The following is a 20,510-nucleotide window of genomic DNA, read 5'->3' on the forward strand; positions in this document are numbered from 1 at the left end:
CCATCCAAAAATGGAGATAAATGAGCCAAAATAAGAGAAACCATGAAAAACTGCTTAATTCACATAGTTAGTATAAATTGCAAAACTGGGTTACCTTGTTACTGTTTTTTTTTTAACACAAAGCATGCACAGCTTCACCATGATGTACAAGAAATACATTGCTTTAGCAACAAAGATAAGTTTGTGTGAACTTTTAATATTTACTGTGGAACTCTGCCAAAAGGCGAACAGATTGTCCTATTGTTTTCCTTATTTGATAGCTAATTATTTTATTACATATCTGCTGAAGCTATAAACATGTTATTTCTAATATCTGTTTGATGTGTGCTGAGATATGTTCAAAGAGTTGGAAGAAAGGAAGATGTTTGGAGATGGCTCTACACAAGTTTCACTTCACAGTTTTTTATGGATCTGCTCCAGTGAAGACTGCTGTCATAAGCTATGCTAGTTCCTTGGATCCTGTCAAACTTTGCAGAAGCTGAAGAGATGGGCCTCATATTCACTGCACTGGGAAAGCAACAGAGAGTTCTGTGGTACCCTGAAGACTACACCATTTATTGAGGTATAAGATTTTTTGAGCCAGAGACCACATATATTAGCAGTATGGCTTGTGAAAGCTTCTGCCACAATAAACTAGTTGGTCTTCAAGGTGCCACTGGGAGTCTTGCTGAGATCAGTCCCTGGACTCTGACTCTTGGGGAGTCCTGTCATGGGAGTTGTGTTTGGAAGACATGTCATGAACTTGACGTGTCTTATAACAAAGTGAACAATCTGTGTTTACCACCATATGTTTAAGAAGCAGGGAGGCACAACTCACAGCATCTTCTTCACACGTGTATGTGTATGAGCCACATCATACATGTATGATCATTAATTTATGAGTGCACGAGACCAGTGAAGTTGCCCTCCAAAGAAGGGTTATGATACACAAGACTCTTGCACATGGATGTTTACCTTGGATGTGTCCACCTTTTGTTCTTCAGCGCTTAGTGCTCTTCATTTTTAATTATTCCTTGTTGTGCTCAGTGCTCTTCATTTTTAATTATCCTTCATTTTATTGTTATTTATTATTTTCAATTATTATTTTATTATTATTTTAATTATTCTTCATTTTTAATTATTCCTCCTTGTGTTCATTGCACCAAACATTTAAATATTCCTCTCTGTCTTTTCTCATTGTGGCATTCTGCCTGTAAAAACAGCCATTCGAAAGGAAACCTATACAGGGTCAAAGATGGAGGACCCCTCAGTCAGCTATTCTTTGTTCCTGTAATGTATATTGAGAAGCTTCGGGTTTCCACTCTTTGTTTCTTCACATTTCCTCTGCCAGATCTGTGAATGCAGATCATTAAGTGATACTTTTGCGCCAATCTAACTCTGAAATCAGCCTCAGTGTTTATGTACCTGTAAAGCTAAGTCAGTGCAATGACTGGAGTGTTTCCTGTTATTATATTATTAAATGTCATTGTCCTGCATTCCTAACACTTGCTTTGTGCAACTGGGTCCTTCAAAATTTTAGCCACGCCAGAATCTTTTCTATTCTTTTTAAGGTTGCCTCCAACAACAGTTTATAGGGTTTTCAAGGAACATGATGTTTAACAGAGGGGCTTTAAACAGTAGTGGGAAGTCACCTACCCTTAACAAGACAGGTGTTAACAAGACCTGCAATGGTGTTACTTGGGAAATCCCAGGAATTCTTACCCACTTCAGTAACTGGGCTGGCATACATTCCCAGAGTTTTAAATCTGAGAATCCAGCTCCTGACTGAGGAGTTAAAAGGTAGTTCAGAGTAGTGGCGTAGCGTAGGTTAAGAGCGCTCAGGGCAAGGCAAGTATCCTGCCTTTTCTTTTTTGATCTCCCTCACGCACACGCAAAGCGCACACGTGTTCCTGGGCTGCATGAGACGTCACTCCCAGTGACATCATCGCACAGGACGTGGCTGTCCACCTCCGCAGCAGCTGCCTACCCCGCCACAGCCAGCTGGGGCGCTGCAGGAAGGCTGGCTCAGTGCCCAGTGAGCCAGCTGCCCCATCAGCACACAGGCAGTGTGGACGGCCTCCCCAAGGGCACAGCACAGTCTCTGCTCTGGCGTAGCTGCCTGCACTGTTGCAGCGAGCTCGGCCCACTGCAGGAAGGCTGGTTTGTTGCCCTGTGAGCCGGCCACCCAGTCAATGCACAGGCGGTGTGGACAGCCTCCCCAGGGGTGCAGTGTAATCTCTTTTGCCCCTACGAATTTTGCACCCAGGGCAACCTCCCCTCTGACCCCCCAATTGCTACACCACTGGTCCAGAATAATCACCCAGAGGAGTTTCCGCTACCCTGAAATTAATATATCCATCTTTTGAAAGAAATGAATATCCCACAATCTTCTACATTAGAGGCCACCAACCTTGTTGAGCCCATGGGCACTTTTAGAATTTCATGAATGGGTAATGGATGCCACAACAAAATGGCTGCTATGGGAGACAGAATCAGTCACAAAATGGCTGCCATGGGTGAAAGGGTCATTCACAAAATGGCTACCATAAGGGGCAATTACAAAAATCTGGGAGGTCTGTCTGAAACCAAACATCTTATTATGGTGGGGGCTGCTATTTCTGAATGAACACTCCCTGAAGACTCAATAGTGATGCCTCCTGGGATCTTCTGAACCACATCCTGCTCCAGAGCAGTGGAATGGTTCTTTGTTTTGGGGAAGAAGCAACTGAGCAACATGAAACATCAGTGTATAACCACAGTGCCCACAGACCCATGTTTGGATCATAAAGAATAAGATTTAAAGAACAGAAGGTAACAAAGCTCCAAAATTCAAGGCAGATTGAAAGCAACAAATGTATTCAATTTTCTTTATTAGAAAAGTTAAAAAGAAGCATGAGTATCTCTTATACATCAATAAATATCGTATTACACCATTGCTATACAATTTATGTACAATATAAAAATGTTTCCTTTAAGTTGTATTTAATCTGTATCAACTCAAATACTTTTTAAAAAATGTCTTCCTCAGGGAATTTAATGTTCAAGTACTCAGTAAATAGTAACTAACACTGTACATAAAGAACCTGCATGTTTGTTTTCATTCTCTTTATCTTATCCATTAACATGATATACTGTGTTTGACATAACCACAACTCTACTTTCAACAAAAATTGTTTTTGGCAATTTTGAGCTAGCAGCATTCTAGCAGTTACAATGAACTGTCTCAAAAAGACAGTGTTGTGCTTTGTAGCAGATCAATCACCATATTCATATCCAGTTGAAAACTTAAATCTTTCTCCAATTCATTTATGGATTTGATTCCAGTATTGTCTAACAATGTGGGACTCCTACTACATCTGCAAAAAAGATCCTATTTAGATCTTACTTCTCCAACAGAAATTAGATGTTCTCTCAAACATCTTAGATCTCTGGCTAGGTGTATTATACCATCTACACTTCTATCAATTTCCTCAGATAGCGACATTCTTTAACAGTTAAAACACATCCTTCAATACAGTGACTGACTCAAAGCATCGTAATGGAATAGGGGCCTGGACCCTGGACTCCTTGACCCTAGTCCAACAGGCTAACTACTACACTGGTCTCCACTGTGATGTCCATCAATGCTTTTCCTGCCCCCATCCAGTGTTTTTAGAAAGTTGGTGTGGCCAGCTGAGGGTTTTGCCCAATATGGCTTCTGATTGGCCACTGGAAACCTGTTTGGTGGTCCAGATTTTTAAAAATTCGCTGCTGCAGCAGCTGCCACCACAGAACAAGGATCTTCACTGAGTGACTGAAGGTAAGCTGTGTGTATGCAAGGAAATATTTTTAAACAATATGTTTATTTTAATGCAGAACTTGTGACTGAAATGCTGAGAACTTCACTCATTGCAGGACCATACTCCCTGACATTTTGTGGTTGGCTCCACCTCCCGTGGCAGCCATTTTGTGGTTGGCTCCACCTCCTGTGGCAACCATTTTTGTAGTTCCATCCACCACCCTATGTCAAAATTCTAAAGTTGCCCACAGGCCCTAAAAAGTTGGAGACCACTGTACTACTTTCACACTACTATGCAATTTACTGCAGGAAGTGTCCCTTTTGCGAGGGTGTGTGACTCACACATGTCTGAAATATGCCACACCCAATAGTGCTTTAAAATACAATAAATGAGCAGAGCAAAAAAGCCCCACAGCTGCATGTCCTGTCTTGGCAGGAAGAAGGCAGTCTGCTGCCCTGCCCCTATTCTTTGCACAGCTCATCCACGGAGCATGTTTTTGCAGCAGATTGGGGAAAGAATGGGGACGTGGTCTTTGTGCACTGCTGGTGTGTCGGTACAGTGTGTGCAGGGCCAAAGTAAAAAGCTTCCTGTGGCAGTTCTGCTTTGAGGACAGCTGCAATGGAACTCCTAATGACTTCTAACAGTATTTTAATTTTTAAGGACTGTACTTTTATTATATAATAGCAACTGAGGGTTGCGCTGCTGTGGCAGGCCTTCACAGGCCTTTGGAGGACCGAGCCACCATGCTGGGCCTTCCTGCCGCTGCCCCAGTCTTCCTGGGCCTCCAGAGGGTCAGGATGCCAGGCTGGGCCTTCCCACTGCTGCGCAAGCCCTCCAGAGACCTCAAGGAGGCCACTGTGGTGGCAGGAAGGCAAGCTGTGTTGCCAACGACTCACTTTTTATCCCTGTGGAGGGGCCTGTGAGTGTGCCTGCACGGGGAAAGAAAGTGAGTCATCGCCAATACAGCTTTCCTTTTATATCGTAGGATATAAAAACTTTGATTTATTTAGCAGTGGGGTAGTATGGGATTTACAACGAAAGCAGTGGAAATGCGATCTGCTCATTCAGTGGTTCCCAACCTCTCACCAAATACACAATACCTGCCCCCATCCCCAGCTACGAGTGAAAAATTAGGCCACAAAACAGCTCCCCAGACAAGGCAATTTTGTTTTGTTTATATCATATGCATAGGACACTCAGCTCTCAGGCATCCATTTGAGACCTTGCACCTGAGGGCCACCAGTCAACTCCTTAAAGTCAGTTCTGATTCCTGTTTGCTGGGTGTGTCACTTTTTTAAGGGCCTGGGGGATCTGGGATTTTATCCTCAGGGCAGGGTAAGCATATAAAATATTCTAGCTGTATCTGAAGAAGTGAGCTGTGGCTCACGAAAGCTCATACCCTACCACAAATTTTGTCAGTCTTATAGGTGCTACTGGACTCTTGCTCTTTTCTACTGCTACAGACAGACTAACACGGCTACCCATCTTGCCACATAAAACAACCAGCTTTCAGAAGCCACACCTCTCCCAAAGTCCTGAATGCCCCTAAGAGTTGCAGATTGTGTCCTCTAGCCTTAAGAATTTCTAAAGAATGGCAGAGTTAGGGAGGCATTTAGATGTTCATATAATCTAAGTGGATGAATGACACACTGTTATTGGGCTAGTGAAAGGTTTTAGACAATGTCAAAAAAATAAAATTATTATCTAGTACTGAACACAATGGACTGTTCCAATGATTCAGTTCCAAAAAGATGTAACCTCGAATTCCTTCTGTGTCCATCAGGTCTTTGTTTACTAGCATTCCTCGGATAGCACAGCATCCTCCAATGGAAAATGCAAGAAGACAGTTGAGTAGAATGAAGACACTAGAAACACTAGAAACTGATAGAAGTGTAGAGCTGTGGTTATCGAAGGCTTATACTACATTGGAATTGGATGGTCTGGTTGTTTTGCTGCTACAAACCAACACGGCAAACTCCTCTGAAGCCTCACACAAGCCAATTAATCTCCATACCAAGAGGAGAGGTTTACATTTACTAGCAAAGGAATGTTTTGGTTACATCCCTCTCCCTCCCAACTGCATCTTCTCTCTCCTCCCCTCCTCTTCTGTATTTGACCAGTTTCTGTACCATGCATCTGACGAAGAGAACTTGATTCTCGAAAGCTTATGCTACAATAAAATTGGTTATGGTTAGTCTTAAAGGTGCTACTGGACTCTTTTTGATTTTGCTACCACAGACTAACACGGCTAACTCCTCTGCAACTAGAAACTCCGTCTCTTCAATACTGCTGGATGTGGCAGTATACTGAAAACATGATCTGGTTTCAGCCATGATAAGCAAGTTACTCCACAGAGACTTTGGATCTGCTGGTAAAAATTTTGCCCTTTAAAGCAGCTGTCCTAGATACACTTTAATGGAAATACAGACCTTGTTGAGTTCTGCTTATAAGTAAACATCCACCTCTAACAGCACTTTCACATTCCTGAAATTCCAGAATAGTAAAACACCTCTTTGAAGTTTCTTTTAAATAGCAGTTGTTAGGATGGAGTTGCAAAGGTGATAACTAAATTCTGCCATAAACACAAACCCAGTCGGATAGCGCTTCATCAAATTAAGAGTTGACTGTTTTGCCTTTTTCACCTAGCACTATAATTAAATCAACACCAAGTATCATTTGTCTATCTGGTGTTCTGCAAAATGGTAATTTTGAAGCCGATTAGCGGTGTACTGGCACTGTATGGAATTTTTGAAGCCCCGGTCCTGTGCATGTTCACTCGGAAGTAAACCTCACTGAATTCCCATACACATTCCCAAGTAAAGGACCTCAGACTTACTATTTATTTTTACCCAGCATTTCTCCCACATGGGGACCAGAGCAGCTTACATCATTCTCCTCTCCTCTATATAGCCCTGTAAGGTAGGTTTATTTTTTATTTATTTTATTATTCAATTTCTAGTCTGCCCTCCCTGCAAGCACAGTGTGGGAGTGGCCCGAGGTTACCCAGCCAGCTTCCATGGCAGAGTGAGGAGTTCTCCAGTCTGACACTAACCACTACACACCACTGCCTCTCCTGTCCATGTCTGCTTTACACTATTTTAAATAATGGGAGATGGCGCAGATATCAGAAGGCGAGTCTGTGCTTTCCTATCAGCAGTCTACAAAGTGTGTTACTATTATCCTCATGACAATCACCCTGTGAGGGAGGTGGGGCTGAGAGAGCTCTGAGAGAGCTGTGACTGACCCAGGGTCACCCCACTGGCTTCAAGTGGAGGAATGGGGAATCAAACCGGCTCTCCAGATTAGAGCCCTGCAGCTCTTAACCCCTACACCAAACTGGCTCTGAGCGTAACGCTTAAAGAGGAGTGGACCGCATCAATGGAATCCATGCGCCCTGCTTGATTAAAACGGATCCACAACCGGAGTCGGGCCGCCTCGACGACGGGACCTTTCCGTTCTCCTCTCAGTGGTTTCCAGACCTGTCCGCCGCCGCAGGCCTTTGGGATCGCGCGCCAAGCTGCGCCTCCCTTCGAGCCCTCCGTTTCCCACCGGGGGGGGGGGCGGCGGCGGCGGCGGCGGCTCGCCTCGCCTCGCCAACCGCGGCCGGCAGCCAAAAGCCGCTCCAGCCCCCCCTTTCCGCCCGCGGGGAGGCGGCTGCGAGGCGGAGCGGGGCGGGCGCGTCCTCCGAAGCCCTGCCGGCGCGGCGCAGCTGCCAAGCCAGCCATGGGCCGGCGCGCCCCAGGCTCCGTCTCCAGGGCGGCCCGGCGAAGCCAGCGCGCCGCGCCCCTCCGCCCGCTCGCGCGCGGGGGCTGAGCCGGGCCGGCCTGCAGGCTGCGAGGCGGGCGCGCACCTGGAGCCTGCCCTGCGCCGAGCAAGGCGCCCCCCGCCTGCCCGCTTTCCTCCCCGGGCCGGAGCGCGACTTCCTCTTCCTCTCGGCCGCCGCAGACCCCGACGGCGCGGACCGGGCGGCGCGGCGCGGCTGCCTCCGGAGGTCAGCCCCGCGGGGGCAGGCGGCTGGCCGAGGCCGAGACAAAGGCTGGCCGGACTGGGCGGCCGCCCCGGCGCTCCGCGAGGTAAGGCACAAGGGCCGGGCCGGGCCGGGCCGGGCACGCTCCGGAGGGGCAGAGGCCGCTTGGCGAAGGGGGCCGGGGCTGCTTCTCCGGCAGCTCCCTTCCTCCGCCCCCCAGTAACTTCGGTCGAGGCCGGCGAAGCCTCTGCAAGCTGGGAAAGGAGCGACCAGCGGCTCCGGAAAGGAATGCCGCGAAGGGCTCCTTCGAGCGCTCGCCCGCGGTCTCGGCTGTCGCGTGTTACAGTATTTACAACAATGCAGGCGAGGTTTCTGCCCAGGGATGCCGCAACTTCCAGAGGAGCGAGCCCTGTTAGTCTGTAGTGGTAAAATACTAAAGAGTCCAGTAGCACCTTTAAGACTAACCAACTTTATTGTAGCATAAGCTTTCGAGAGCCACAGCTCTCTTCTTTGGTTCTCGAAAGCTCGAAGAGAGCTGAGGTTCCCGAAAGCTTATGCTACAATAAAGTTGGTTAGTCTTAAAGGTGCTACTGGGCTCTTTATTATAAAGAAAAAACTTTTGTGTGCTAATAATATTGTTTTAGGAGGATGGTCTCAAGTTCAGAGACTCCTTCCTTTCGAGTAGGGGAAGGGCAGTGGGAGACCCTCTGCCAAGTTGGCCTGCAGAAAATCCCAAGTTCAATACCCGGCATTCCCCACTGGAAGGGTCAGGTTGTGAAAGACCCCTGTCAGAGTCCCCGCAAGTTGCTGCCATCTGAGTATGCAAGGCTGACCTTGAGGGTCTGATTCAGCTTCACGTGTTCATGGGAATAAGCAGTGAAAAACACGCAGGGTTTAACGCCCCCCTTTCTTCAACCCACCAGTTGGCCACCTTCCCTTTAAACATTCTCAGATCTTCCCAAACTTGAAAAAAGGCATTGAGCATAATCTGTGTGTGGAGTGCCTGAATTAAAATAATAATAATAATGTTGTATGAATGGAGGAAGAAGGTAATTAAAGAGGCCCCGTGGCAGACTTGCTGTCATGTTCTGTATGCAGGACTGGAGAAAAAGGGTCTTGCACAAGTGTGCAGTGTGAACAGAGGTTTGAACTTTGGAGGACTCTTCCACAACCATCTGAGGAAGCAAGCCCAGGTTTGCCATTCACCGCATGCTTAACATACAGTGGAAGTCGGTCTTGGTTCCCCAGCGATTCTGCCTGTGTGGGTATATATGTTTGCAAACACCTTGTTGATGCTTTTATACTTAAAAACACCTTGCAGCGCAATTCCCGTCCTGCATTTAGGCATGCCTGATGGGACACCCACCCCGAACTATGAGTTGACTGTTAAGACTCATTGTAAATCCAGTGAACGAAGAAGTGGTGCTGCTGAAATAGCCCAGTGCGTGTCTGATTCTTTGGTTTGTGTCGATTGGCAGATGTAATCATGCTCTTGTGCAGCTCGCATTAATTGGGTTGAGGTATGTGTAGGAAAGCATTGAGTCTGTGGCTGACATCCATCTGCCCCTCTTAATAGCCCCCCACATTTGCTGCCAGAGGTGGCTGCCTCATCTTGTTGCATAGTAAGAAGTTATAATTGCCTAGGAAAATGTGCAGTGTTCCTTCCATCAGTGGGAGGAGGTATTATTCTTTGCTGGTTTGGGACCTTGGACTGAACTTTTCTCTAACATTTCCTGTTCCTTATTTTGTCAAGGCACATTTAAAAATACAGACCACCAGCTGATTTTTACAGTCGGCCCTAAATTCTGGAAACGGTAATAACTTTCACAGAGTTTCTCTAATGCGGGGCCAAAATGTAATGAAATGATTAACAGAAGCATTTGGATTAAACCAGTGTGTGTATAACATGTACCAAAAAATTGTTTAAAAGCCCTTCTGTCTATGGACAGTCTATGAGGCAGCGAGCAATCTTAAAATCTTACATTTTAGAGCTAAGACATGCAATGTTTACACAAAGTTATTGCCTAGATTGGTAACTTTAATGCCACATGCATTTAAATTTTGCATTTGTAGAAACGGTTAAGTATTCGTCCTTTGGTGTGGACTGCATAGAATCACAATTCTTTTCAGTACTTCTATCTAAAATTCAGTTGATTTTTCCTCTGTAACTTCAAATGTATAAAATACTTTGCACCCAAGAGCATTATGGTGCCTTTCACATCTTACCAGAAGTCCAGGATCTGTGTCATTCTCATCTTTTCCCGCCTCTAAGGTAGACTGTTCATATGAAAAGGGGTTTCTTGACCACATTCACAATAATGTTAGGACTCTTACATGTGCTCTGCAGTGGAATAATGATGGGATTTTAAAACTTGCCAATCCTTGCATTACCTCCTTTTTGCTGATGTGTCAGGGGACCTGATCATTTAGCCTCTGTAGCCTTCCCTAACCTTAATGTTTGTTTTTAATGCATGATGCCTGCCAAACTCTTAAGTTTCTGTATCCTTGAACTGGTTTTTCAAGGACATTTAATCTGTCCATGGCCTTGTGTACTCCTTCCCCTCCTCCCACCCCAGTTACCAGGAGCTCTAGAGTAGGACGCAAGATTTTGGTACGCTCCCAAATAGGATGACTGGAGGGAGAGAAGGAACAGGTGAGTGGGGGCAGCGGGGGGGGGGGGACATGGGGTTTGACATCTTACTGCAATAGGAGACCTTTTGTGTGCTAACACTCGATACTATGTTGTTTCCTGGAGATGTAAACATTAGACGAAGTGGAAGTAATCAAGAAAAATCAGGCTTGAATAGCCTTGTGGTATCTTTCCCATTCTCCATGGTTCTGACATGCAGATGTGAAGAATTTGAGGAGCAGCGATAGAAGGATTTAAGGTTTGCTTTTTTAAAAAACAGCACTCCTGTTGATTGACTTTTTTTGTGAAAACAATTTAGTTTCATTATGAAAATTTGCACATTAGTTTGGGGCGCAACAGTTTGGGGTGCTGTTGCAACAGTTTGGGGTGCTGATCAGGGCTTAACTATGCCAGTTAACTTCTATCATAATGGATGGAAATGCAGCTCAAGGCAAGTGAAGATTTGTTATGGATTCTCTTCAGTTCCTCCTTGATACGAAATAGTGGGTAAGCAAGCTTCCAGGAGCCCTCAATGCAAATCTTGTAGGAACCTGTAATGATTTTAAGTGTGTCTGTGTGTGTCTTTAAATGCTTGGTGTGGTACAGATGAAGTGTAGGGGTGAAAGAGAGGGGTGAGTGAGTGAGATGATTGGCTGATGATGACTGCGAGTGTGGGCGGAGTGAACTGCAGTTTTTAGTTAGGAAGCAGAGAGAAAAGATTCAGTCTGAGCAAAGCAGGCAAGCTGTGTGCAGCCTGAGAGGGTCCCTGTATTTGTGAGAGAAAGGCAACCTGTGTGGAAGCCTGAACTGTGAGACTATATATTCATACTATTTGAAGCAGGCAAACTGTGTGTGCGCCTGAGAGAAGATCTGTGTGACCATGTCTGTGAAAAGAAACTTTAAGAACCAATAACACTCTACGAAACCATCAAGCTTAAGAAATAATATGAAACCGATACGCTTCTTATAAAAATAAAAGTTTACTTTGTTTTTTTTATATCCCGGAGTATATCTGTCATTCCTATATCCCATTCCTATCCTCTGGGCCACATAGTACCATGAAGGAACCTGATGCTTGGGCACGTTACTAAAGGGGAAATTTAAATAAAATATCTTGGAATATAATAATCCTGGTGGCAGCAATCTACCCAGAGGGTGTAAGAGAAAGATTAAAGGCAAAATTTACCCAAGAGAAAGAAAGGGTCGTAACAGAACCTCTGGTAAGTGTTTGAGGAATCCCTAGATTTACAGGGACACAGTTTTAAAAATCACTGAGATTTCCATCCAGGTTCCCTTTGTAGATGTGAGATCAGGAATAATTTTGTTTTGTTCTTGAGAATGGTAAAATTGCCCCAGTGAACTGGTTGGACTGTTGTTAGCTTTTACCTCATTAACAGGTAAAATGTGCAAATATTCAGTCGTTAAACAGAAGAAAGGAGTGAATAATGGTGGCAATTAAGAGATTATTTGTTGCGACAAGATACTGTCTTTTGACTTCCAGTTTCAGGTCAAAAAGGGAATGTGTTTTCATTTTGCCGTTGGCAAGCGCTTCCATCTTGGCTAATATTTTTTGGTTAAAAAGTCATCACGTTACCTTTGCTTGATCATCTTCTGTCCAAAGCTAAAGATGACCATCTCAAGCAGGACTGGAAAACAGCCAGTGTCCGAGGTCAGTCTTCCCCCCATCAATGGGTCAGTCCTCTCTGGTGGCATGGCAGTCATCCAGGAACTTGGAGATCCTCCAGCATGTTGTGAACTTGCAAACGCCACGGTGCTGCTTTCAGTTAACTCTACAGCAAAGTACCAGTTCGGATTCTAATGCAGGCGTAAGAGATGAAACAGTTTCAATGAACAGCACAAGTTATTGGCAGCTTTGGAAAGCTTCAGGAATCTGCCCAGTCAGCAAAAAAGCGTCTTTTCATCGCAGGTTGAAGGAAGCTTTTCAAGAATTTCGGAACTCTAGAGGACAATTTTTTACTTTATATTTAGGAGCTAAATATTCTAGTGTGGGCCAGACTGAGTGGTAGCAGCCACAGGCTCAGGTTCCGGAGTTCTGGAACCTCTTGAAAATGGTCACATGGCCGGTGGCCCCACCCCCTGATCTCCAGACAGAGAGGAGTTGAGATTGCCCTCCACGGAGATTGCCCCTCAACTCCCCTCTGTCTGGAGATCAGGGGGCGGGGCCACCGGCCATGTGACCATTTTCACCGAGGGCAACCCACTGAGATCCACCACCTCTTTTCCCAGAAAAAAAGCCCTGCACAGGCCCATCCCATAGCTGCCAACTCCATTTTAAAAGCGGTTGTAGTTCTGTAAAAATTGCCGTGGGGCTCCAAGTCCGGATCATGGGCGTGGAGCGGCAGCTCCAGGACCTCTTGGTCCCCCTACACCTTTTCAGATGCTGAAACCGCAATGGTGAGGAGCTGTTTTTGAACCTGAAAAAGCTCGAGGGGGAGCAAGCTCCTCAAGCCGCCATGCACACAATTGGGATTGGGGCCTGGCATCAGTTTTCAAAGAACTACCCAACTGCTTTTAAAATGATGTTGGTCATGGGATGGACCCATGGCCTCTGTCACTGGCAGTTGGACCCTTAAAGACTGTCAGAAGGACTGGTCAGTTAAGATGTGTGCAGTGCGTTGCCAGTGGTAATGGAACCCAAGATTATTTCACACTGTTGCCGTGCAAAGAAATGGAATCCAGATTAATAGATGGGGCTACACAGATAGGGATTGTCTGCTTCCCACTGCTTCCATTGGGCAAAGTAAACAAGATAAAATGGAAGGAGGAAATCTTGCTTCTCCCACTGATCAGCAAGGACAGGTTTGGTATTTGCTATGGTGGTTTTCTGCAATGACCCCTTTATTTCTGTCAGGTTGGCAGATGGTCGCTATTCTTAATCCTTGCAAAAAAATAAATCCTTGTAAGTGTATGTGGGGGGCGGGGCACTCCTTCCAGTCCACTGAACCATCCTCTGATTTAGTATAACATGCATTGTAATAATATTTCAGTAGTGCAATAATCACAAGTAGATGCTGCATTCTTAAAGGCAATGAGGTCCTCGACAGCTTTACTGGTTGAAAAAAGGACACATCTTGACTCTTCAAAATTTGTTTGCAATCATACTAAATGTATTTATATACGTTTATCTATCGTCCACCTTTGTCACTGAGACCTAAGGCAGATTACACGGTGCAAGTCAATAAGATCAACAGCTAGGACAGTCACTGAACAAATACAATAGCGTATGGGTTGTAGATATTTGAAAAATAGCATAAATACAAACACAGAGATGAAACTTTGCTGGGCCAAAGCATATATAATTAAACATGACATCTTTAACAATGCAGAAACTACCTAGTAGGAGCAAATCTACATCAACCGACAGTACCCAGCAGAATAGTCTACAGTCCCTGTCTCTTTAGCAAGCCATCTCTCTGAGCCATTTCTTACAGCACAGCCCTGTTACCTGAGTTAAAAAGCCCTCCTGAAAAATTCAGTTTTGCATAGTTTGTGGAAAGCCAGGAGAGTGAGTGCTTTCCTGACCTCCTCAGGCAGGCCATTCCATAAGGTGGGGACTGCCACAGAGAAACTGCATGTATGGGCAGCTGTCGATTTAGCCGAAGTGCAGAGTGCTATCTGCAGAAGGCCCTGTTTAGATAAGCAAAGCTGCTATGGTGGACCATAGGGGAGAGATGGTTCTGCGAGGGGCCAAGGACATGAAGGGCTTTATATGTGATAGCCAAAACCTCAAATTGAGCCCAGTAACTGATAGGTAGCCAGTGAAGTGACTGCAGAATGGGAATAGTATGCATGCTCCATCTCACCGCTGATAGTAAATGAGCTGCAGTATTCCTCACTAGCTAGCGTCTCTGAGTTGACTTTGAGGGGAGACCTATGTAGAGTGCATTACAGTAGTCTAGTTACTGAGGTGTGAATCCAGATAAGCTGTGCCAAGATAGGAGGCCGTCTTCCATTCTAGTCTTGAGCTGCCTGGAAACCACCCGTAACAAAAGTCTGCCAAGAAAACGTCGTGATGCGACGTCCCCCCATGGGCCAGTAATGACTCAGTGCTTGCACAGGGGACTACCTTACCTTTTTAATATTATGCTTTAAAGAGCAACAATCTAAAGCTGAGCCCTGGGAGGTGGAGTAAAGGGGAGGAAGCTGCAAACTTGTGAAACATCAGAAAGGAGGTGTCTGATCCTCTTCAGAAGTGATAGGTTGGCATGGAACCATTTTAACAGCAAGGTTTTTTGGTCCTTTTACCCAAGCTGTCCCCATCCTTGTCCCCCCTGCAGCTCCACACGGAGTAAGCCAAAACACAAGCCGTGTTCATGTCTACTCCAGAGGCTAATGGGTTGACTGCCCATGATCCACGGATGGAACGGATTGTTCCACAACAGCAGGTTGTTGTACCGGTTCTTGTGGCACTTTGCATGTTGGCACAGGGAGTGCTCTATCCTCCGAAAGGGCATGGCCTTCTTCTGGGACATCGCTGGCTTCCGGAGCACTGGGTTCGTCTGTACTCCTCTGTTCCTTTCAGAGCTATCAACATTACCCAAACCATTTTCAGTCTTTTACTCAGTGGCAAGTTTTGAGTTTCCTAATGAGTAAGATATGCCAGTGGGTCCTGATCCGCTCCCTTGTGGCACTGTTGAGTCTTGTGCTCATATTCCCCCCCCCCCCCACACACACACACCACATATTTACCTGGAGCTGGACACTTGCATTAGTCCTCCTGCTGAATTTGATGCGGTCTGGTTCAGTGACAGAAACATCAGTGAAGTGCAGACACCAAGAAGTGAGAAAATCTCTGCAAATGGGTAAGAAAATGCTGTACTGGAGAGTGTTCCTGTCCTTTGTGGCCAGCTTGGTTGCCTTAAGTAGTGATAAGAGGTTAGTAAAAAGGATTGGCTGTGAATTTAGGGTTGGGATGCCAGCCAGTAGACTGGTCAAATATTCCATACTTGCCAAGTTATTTTTTTACTAATTTTTTTATTGTGGTGGGTGGAGAGTCTGTGAATACTGCTGGGCCCCCAGAGGAGTGGTTTGTAAATATTCATTTGTGGTGGAAGGTAAAGAGATGCTCTGAGGACAGAATTAGGCAACTGCAAACAGCGGCTTGCCCAACTGTCTCACAGGACAAGTTCTTGATCCAAGGGGCTGGCAGCTGCTGGGGCTTGCTTTCTCCCAGTCTCCGAGCATCTACAGCTTGCCACCGCCATCTTGTTTGCTGACACACCAGCATCTTAACAAGTGGAAGCTACGGGGATTTAGGCATCTGGGCCAGAAAGGCAGCCTACGTCTTTTGTCAGGGGCATTACAGAGGGGGGAGATTAAAGATTTTCCATTCCCCTCATGACCCCCCTCCCAAAATAAAGTCTATGTTTCTCCCTGTTCTTGGTTCCATTTCTTCGTCGTGTGGAAGTATGACGCGCTGGCTAAACAGTGAGGTGAACAGCCAGCATGAAAGTTTCCTGGCCCTGCCATGTAGCAGGAACTGGGGGGGACATGGACCCTTAAGAGTAGGGCTGACAGCTGCCTCCCCCAGGTCTACTGCTGGTTGCCAGGCTATGCCTAGGGACTCTAACACAAAACCATAAGAAGCAGCTTATGGGGAAGGCAAATGGGCAACGTCTTGATCAGGGCTGTATTATTCCTAAGGCTGAGTAGGCCGAAGCCTAGGGGCCCTGTAGGGACTAGGGGTCCATCAATTTTTTTTTTGCTGAGGCACACCCCCACATAAATTACAATTGATTCTCTTATATAACCTGTATTAATAAGATAACTACTTCCTTATTGAAGTGAAACAAATTGACTCTTACATTAAAACAGTTATCCATAAATTATGTATTTTTAATAAATAATAAACATTTTATTCACTTTAAAATATTACAGTATTGAACAATTATACCCGCAAAATGTGCTTTCCTGAAGAGTTCTACTCACAGAATAAAAATATAAAAAAATTGTGAATAGAATTCTTCAGGAGACCCTCGGAATGGAACCAGGGCTATGTACTGCGGTCTTGTACCTTATCGTACCAGGGTCAGGCTGTCAGCTGTAGTGGGGTGAAAGACTGAAGTGCCTGAGGGGGGGTGAAATACCTGAAAGCCTAGGGGCCCGGCCATGGGTTAATACGGCCCTGGTCTTGAATGAACAAAGCAATTCTGCTGTTATTTCTATCATTATTCCTGTTATTCTACAATCCTTTATGAACTGGCAGTCTAGCCAGTGCAGGAGGACTCTTCATCGCGCAGTGGTCTTGGGAGAAATCCACCTTCCATATGTCCTGTTTTTTCAATACCAGGTCCTTCTCTTCCCCCTCTTTTTTGTGTAGGAAGTTATGTAAACATCTAGCATAATGAATGCAACAGCTCAGTCCCAGCCTCCTTGAAAGTTTTATTTCCAAAGTTTTCTATATGCCCTTGTAATTTGAAGCTGTGCTAGTTACGGTGACAACTGCCCTCCTCTTCCCTTTGCAGTTATTGAGTACATAACTATTCCGTTTCTGAAGTGTACAAAGAAGCTGGCAAGCAAACTTATAAAAGAACAAGCTGTTTTTTTCCTTCTCTTCCTTCTCAAAAGCTGCAGTCTTAAATGTAAATTAGGTACATTTTTGGGGGGAAACCACGTTGTGGGCTCATCACTTAAGAAACTGTGATTAGATCATGAAATGATCTAATGTGATTAGATCATGAAATGAAAAAGGCACAAGCTGGTCATTTTTAGGCAAAACTCAGAAATACAATAAAAGCATGGCGGGACCTATTGGAGCATTCATATTAGGTGATTTTAAAAGTTTCCCTAGTTGAGTTATGCTAGTTTAACATTGGTAGTGGTGACAAATGCATTGCCTCTTCTCCACTCCTGATTAATTTATCACCCTGCTTAATTTTATTGCAATTACATGTGCTATAGCAACAGATAAATTGGTCTTTATGTGTTCAGTATAAATAGGGTTGCCAGATCTCAGTGGGGGGGGGGGGGGTTGCTGGTCCTCACTGGGTTCAGTGTTCGTGCATGCTCCCAGTCGACACATGATGTGTCCAGGGCTTTCTTTCTGGGAAAAGAGGTGGCGGAACTCAGTGGGTTGCCCTCGGAGAAAACGGTCACATGGCTGGTAGCCCCGCCCCCTGATCTCCAGACAGAGGGGAGTTGAGATTGCCCTCCGCGCCACCGGCGCGGAGGGCAATCTTAACTCCCCTCTGTCTGGAGATCAGGGGGCGGGGCCACCAGCCATGTGACCATTTTCAAGGGGTTCCAGAACTCCGTTCCCCCGCGTTCCCCCTGAAAAAAAGCGCTGATGATGTCACTTCTGGAACTGACATCATCATGCGTTGGCTGGGAGTGTGCGTGCTGCTCGTTTGTCCAGGTTGCCTGCCAGTGGCAGGCAATCGCCAGGCGGCTTGCCACCTCCTCCCAATTGCCTGTGGTTGGCAGGCAGGGGCAGAGTTTTTCTGCCACTGGTGGGTTGGTTGTATTGGTCGCCGCTGCCTGTTCTGATTGTATTACTATGGTACTGTAGCATGTTGCACTTTAATTGACTATACATTTGTTGTTACTTTTTCAATAACCCTTTATACTATTCTTTCACTGTGTTGCCCTCATATATATTGCTTGTACTGGTGGGTGCCTGGCAAGCCTAAATATTAAATAAAATTACAACCTACATTTTCCTGGGATATTTTCCATGAATCCATGTTATGCTGTTAAGGGACTTATGGGGATGGGTGGGCAAAATTGTACCTTGCTTTGGAGTGTCAAAATGCCTTGAACTGACCCTGGTTACTAGTAATCACAAACTATGGATAGGAAATAAATAAAGTCCTAACTTTTAGAACCTCTAGTCCTAATGCCAGTCCTATATAAAAATACTACATAAAAATCCCTGCTAATAGTAATAACTTTCTTTCTGTACTATTATCTTTTGACTGAGATCCATGGAAAGAGAAGACGAATCCTGGGTGAGACTTGTGATTTGACCACCTGGGCAATGCAGGACACTTCTTTGCTTCTAATGAACACTGACTTTTTCCTTTGACTTTTTAATGTTTAGCTTTGAGGTCCTGAACTCTTGTTTAGTCTAATCTGTCAGTAACTCCTGGCATTTTCTTATGTGACAGGGGCCAAGATTTCAAAGCATCCAATCCACTGTGATACTGTAGGTTTCAAAATGAAAAGCAGACATTTTACCGAGCTACAGGGCTTTTTTTCTGGGAAAAGAGGTGGTGGAACTCAGTGGGTTGCCCTTTGAGAAAATGGTCACATGGCTGGTGGCCCCGCCCCCTGATCTCCAGACAGAGGGGAGTTGAGATTGCCCTCCGCACCGCTCAGCGGAGATCGGGGTGGGGCCACCAGCCATGTGAACATTTTCAAGAGGTTCTGGAACTCCATTCCCCCGCGTTCCCCCTGAAAAAAAGCCCTGCTGAGCTATAAATCTTTACAGTCTTTCTACGTTACTCTTTGTAGATGTAGAGAACCAGTGAGGTCAAGTGGTTAAAGAGTCAGACAAGGATCTGGGAAACCAAGGTTCAAATGCCCATCTGCCTTGGAAGCTTACTGGTTTACCTTTGGCCAGTCTTGCACACTCACCTTCACCTACCTCACAGGGTTGTTGTGAGGAAAAAAAGGAAGGAGAGGAGAACAATATACATTACTTTGGGTTACCATTAGGAAGAGTGGCACGGTATAAATGATGCATTTTAAGACCTGCACATTTTGTGAGCTTGGATTGCGTAGTGGTGGATACTATCAGACTTCAACCAGGGAAGCATGAGTTCTAATCCCTGCTCACTGGGTGACCCTGGGTCAAGCTCTCATAATGTATATTGCCAGGAGTCCCTTGATGGGAGGGCAGGATAAAAATGTAACAAATAAATGACAAAAGAAGTTATCATTGGTTGAATGTGTATCTCAGGTAGGAAAAAGCTCTCTCTTAAACTGTCTTTAAATGACCTCTTCAGAGCTGGATAAAGGAGTTGGCAGGCTGGAAACTAGTACATCTGGAGTATTTGGGTTTAAAGATCCACTAGCTTGCAGGCTGCCCTGGCACTGCACCAGTATAGGATCCCACTATAGGATCAGAGATGGTTGCGTCATGATGGTTTATTGAAAGCGGTGGACTTCTGGTTGACTGCGTAGTTGAATTCACCATTAGTTTTGTCTGCATAATAAGCACCAGAGTTTCAGTTCCTTTGTTTCCATTGTTGAGCAGGTTCTTTCAGAGGCCAGATTCTGGAAGCATTTGTGTACTTTCCTTGTCACTGTAATCAAAGTAAACAAAGAGCGCCTTTGGCGATCAGGGCATAACTTGTAGCCGTCCAAGATGACCTTGGCACCTGCGGCTTTCTTTCCTTCTCAACAGTGACTTTGTGGGAGGGGAGGAAGGGAGGGAGGGAGGCACTCTGGGGGGCATCTAATAGAAACAGAAGCTTATCGCACTATAGAGTGACTAAGAAACTTAGCCCAGGAATGGCTGCTGTTCGCTCTGTGGGAAAAAGTAAATTATTGCACTTGGGGATAACATTATAATGAGAGTAACCGAGCCCTCTCAGAGATCTTGTGTGTGTGCTGGACCCTGTGCTCCGTACCATCTAAGTCCCCCACAAACACAACCTTCACGTTCACCTTCAGGAGAGCCAGTGCATCGTAAATTTGACCAACATCAGGTCTCTCCAGACCCAGAAAAGGAGGGGAAAGGAGACATGGCGGGGGAGGATAAAGGAAGTAGGACATTGACATAGACCAAGGGGCTGTGGCATTGGAATGGGAAGGGGCTGGAGCTGTTCCTCCTCCATCAGATTGAATGGATATAGAGCTAGTCACAAGGCATTGTAAGAACGTTTGAGTTTGTCCATCTGCTGTTACCATTTCAAGAGGCTGGACTGCTTCTCTGCAGATGGGTAAATTCTTGGCATTCCCTAGGGATGCCCCTTCTGGAACCACTTTCCTCTGGACCTCCAAGAGGCTATTATGGCTGTGTTTTGTGTGCCCAAAAAGCAGATTGGTGTGCTTTCTTGTACATGAATTATACTGGGAGCTAGAAGAAAAGGGAGGCACTTCTCAGTGACAATTGCTCAGAGGAAAAGGTGAGGCTTCTTGCAAGAATTAATTGCAAGAACTGTGGGTGGGTCAGCTGTTGATGCTATAAAAA

At 45.5% G+C, this 20,510-nt stretch overlaps 1 protein-coding gene across 1 annotated transcript in view; it reads left to right on the forward strand.

The window, feature by feature from the left end:
* Positions 1 to 4,501: 4,501 nt before the first annotated feature.
* The window catches only part of RIN2 (Ras and Rab interactor 2), a 114,204-nt gene continuing 98,195 nt past the window's right edge, over positions 4,502 to 20,510 (forward strand). Inside the window, exons 1-2 of the mRNA XM_054984870.1 lie at positions 4,502 to 4,629; positions 7,120 to 7,831. Of these exons, the coding sequence (XP_054840845.1) occupies positions 4,502 to 4,629; positions 7,120 to 7,831 (840 nt within the window). The remainder of the gene's footprint in view (positions 4,630 to 7,119; positions 7,832 to 20,510) is intronic.

Source organism: Eublepharis macularius, chromosome 7, assembly GCF_028583425.1.
Source record: "Eublepharis macularius isolate TG4126 chromosome 7, MPM_Emac_v1.0, whole genome shotgun sequence".
Lineage (NCBI taxonomy): Eukaryota > Metazoa > Chordata > Lepidosauria > Squamata > Eublepharidae > Eublepharis > Eublepharis macularius.